Source organism: Chenopodium quinoa, unplaced genomic scaffold (genome assembly GCF_001683475.1).
Source record: "Chenopodium quinoa cultivar QQ74 unplaced genomic scaffold, ASM168347v1, whole genome shotgun sequence".
NCBI classification, from domain to species: domain Eukaryota; kingdom Viridiplantae; phylum Streptophyta; class Magnoliopsida; order Caryophyllales; family Amaranthaceae; genus Chenopodium; species Chenopodium quinoa.
This window is the reverse complement of record NW_018743987.1, coordinates 483,809-486,623: the sequence shown is the minus strand read 5'-3', so window position 1 is coordinate 486,623 and position 2,815 is coordinate 483,809. Positions and strand designations below refer to the sequence as shown.

Here is a 2,815-nt window from a genome sequence, read left to right as displayed (position 1 = left end):
TAGGAAGATGTAATTAGGGGTAATTGTTGTAGCCCTAGTTTCAGTCAATTAGGTGTTTATGTATTCCCTAATTATGTACTACTTTCATATTGAATTAAAGTTAAAGAATTTCCCCTATTTTGCGTTCTATTTGTTTTGCATACACAACATTGAAATTACAGATATTGCATGCCATATAACACATATGTGAATGACCTAATTTGATTACATTCAAAGTATCAGAAAGATACCAAAATCAGCATATTAACTAATGTTATCCAAAAACATCAAATTGTCATACAACAATGTCATCCTTAACTAATGTTGTCCAAAAAACATGTCAGCATACATAAGCTGATATCATTAACTAAATATTTTCAAAATAAAACCAAAAACGTGGTTTTGAATGTTGGAACTAAGGAACAGGCTGGGATGCAGACACACCAGTCTTAGCCTTCTTTGCTCTTGGAGATGTTCTTAATGGTTGAGAAGAAGATGCAGGTGTTGGATCTGGTTGGCTTATAGAAACACCTTTTCTCTTGGGGGCTTCCTTTATCCTGTTGTTGTCAAACCAACCTTCTCTTTTCCTGTCATTCCACCTTGACATATTTGTGCATTGTGGCCAAAGGTTTGGCATTTGTTGCACCTTACAGTTTTAGATCTTTTGCCTTTGGCTTGCTCACCCTCTTCTCTCCTTCTGTATCTTGATGGTCTGCCTATTCCTCTCTTCATCTTGGGTGGGAGAATCTCAGGGTACTAACTTTGTGGCCATTGCTCCACATGAGGGATTGCCTTGATGTTGTTTCCATAAGTCAGCTTGTAGTTGGAGATGGAATACCAGTCACTGACATACTTATGAGGGTCATCATTTGAGTGTAATATGGCCCTCATGGCATGCTTACATGGCAAGCCAGTCAACTGCCATGCATTACAAACACATGTCCCTGCCCTCAAATTTACAGGCAGCACTGATCTCCCATCCAACACCTCATATTCACCTTCTCCACTTACCAAACACTTGCATGATCTTGATTTTTGGCTAATGACTTGGAGTCTTCTGACTATGTTTGGACAGATTTCACCTCTCCATTTTTCACATGCCTCTCTTCTAGTAGCCATCCTCACCATGGTGAGTCTCCTCACACCTGTTGTAGCATAATATGCAAGTGCATGATGAGTTTACAGGTGAAAGCATACAAGTAAAAGCACTAAACCAAAGCAATTAAGCATATACTACCTTCAAGCAATGTTATAACAGGTTTACACCTATCAAGGCCTAATGTTGAGTTGAAACTTTCAACAAAATTTAATTTGTTGACATCTGACTTTATGGCTGGATTAAATGCATGTTTAGACCAGACTGACTGTGGTCCAAGTTTAGAAAACCACTCCAAAGCCAATGGATTAGCCTTTTTCAAACGTACCATAGCCTTTCTAAAGGTGAAAGGGTTAAATGCTCCACAAGCTAACCAGAATAGTGAGAACATTAACAAACTAGGGAACTGTGGCTTGAAGTTTTTCAGCAAATGTTTACAGCAGTACCTCCTACCCACTTTAGGCCATAAGTCTTGAATTGCATCCTCAATTCCCTAACAATAATATATAGTAGACACAAGTTAGTTTACATTATTTTGTATGAAATATATGCATAAAATGAACACTAATGGACAAAGATCATTACCTTGTGCCTGTCAGAGATTATACACCACTCATCTCCTCTCCCACTATCTTGTAAAGCGTTCTTCAAATGCCATAAAAAGAACTTCCAAGTTTCAGCATCCTCTCCTCCCACAATTGCCCAAGCAATTGGAAAGATCTCATTATTACCATCCAGAGCCACAGCTGAAAGGAGCACTCCACCATAATGCCCTTTGAGATGAGCTCTATCCACCTCTATGAGACTTCTACCAGCCATCTTTTAGCCCATCTAAAGAGGCTTTGAATGAAATGAATATACTACTAAAAGCCAAAGGCTTTTCTGGATGGTTTGCATCATTCCAGGCACAGAATGCCAAAGACCCTAGGTTCAACTCTTTGATCACATCACAATACATGGGTAGGTCTTTGTATGACACATCATGCCTGCCATGGTTCTCCTCAAGTGCTTGTGTTCTCACTTTGTATAAACTGGACTGATCCATATTGACCCCATATCTCTGGAACAGTAGGTCATTCAATGACTTTGCAGGGATGTCATTATTTTCCCTAATGTCATCTAATAAGACTCTCTTTGCCCATTTGCAATTCACCATGGAATTTCTTATCTCAACACCTTGGCAAGTGTGCTCTGAATTCTCTATGGACTTAATAGCCCATGTTGTTCCATCTGGCAGTAGGGATGCATGTAATCTCCAACTACAGCTCATATCTGAGCATGAGAATGAGTACCTAAAGTTGCTTGCATAGTCCACAATCACAGCAAAACCACATTGTATGCAATAGTCCCTAACAACATCTCTCAAATGCTGCTTATCTGTGAATAACTGCCATGACTTTAAAACAATTTTACCAAAGCCCTCATCCTTGTATACTTCCCCATTGTTGTCAAATTTGCAAAATATTTGTCCTTCTCATTTTCACTTTCAAACACAGGCTCCTCAAATGGATCAAAGCCATCCTCAATCAGAGGACCATAATCATCTCCCTCATTCTCATCTTCTGTATCCACACTCTCATCAGTGTCTTCATCTTCAGCCTCAGGTGGGTTGTACCCTTCATCATCTTCTTCATCATCTTGCACACTCAAGGTCTGGTCATTATCATCCCTAATGGTATGTTTGGATAACAAATTAGAATGGAAATGGAAGGGAGGGAAATAGGAGGAAGGGGAAGGAAG

General features: G+C 39.4%; 1 protein-coding gene across 1 annotated transcript; it reads right to left on the bottom strand.

The window, feature by feature from the left end:
* Nucleotides 1-735: 735 nt before the first annotated feature.
* LOC110690155 lies at nucleotides 736-1,894 on the bottom strand. Its single transcript, XM_021866984.1, has 3 exons — nucleotides 1,661-1,894; nucleotides 1,217-1,568; nucleotides 736-1,124 (listed from the first exon to the last, which is right to left on the bottom strand). The coding sequence occupies exons 1-3, from the start codon at nucleotides 1,892-1,894 to the stop codon at nucleotides 736-738; spliced, it is 975 nt and encodes a 324-aa protein (XP_021722676.1).
* Nucleotides 1,895-2,815: the final 921 nt, after the last annotated feature.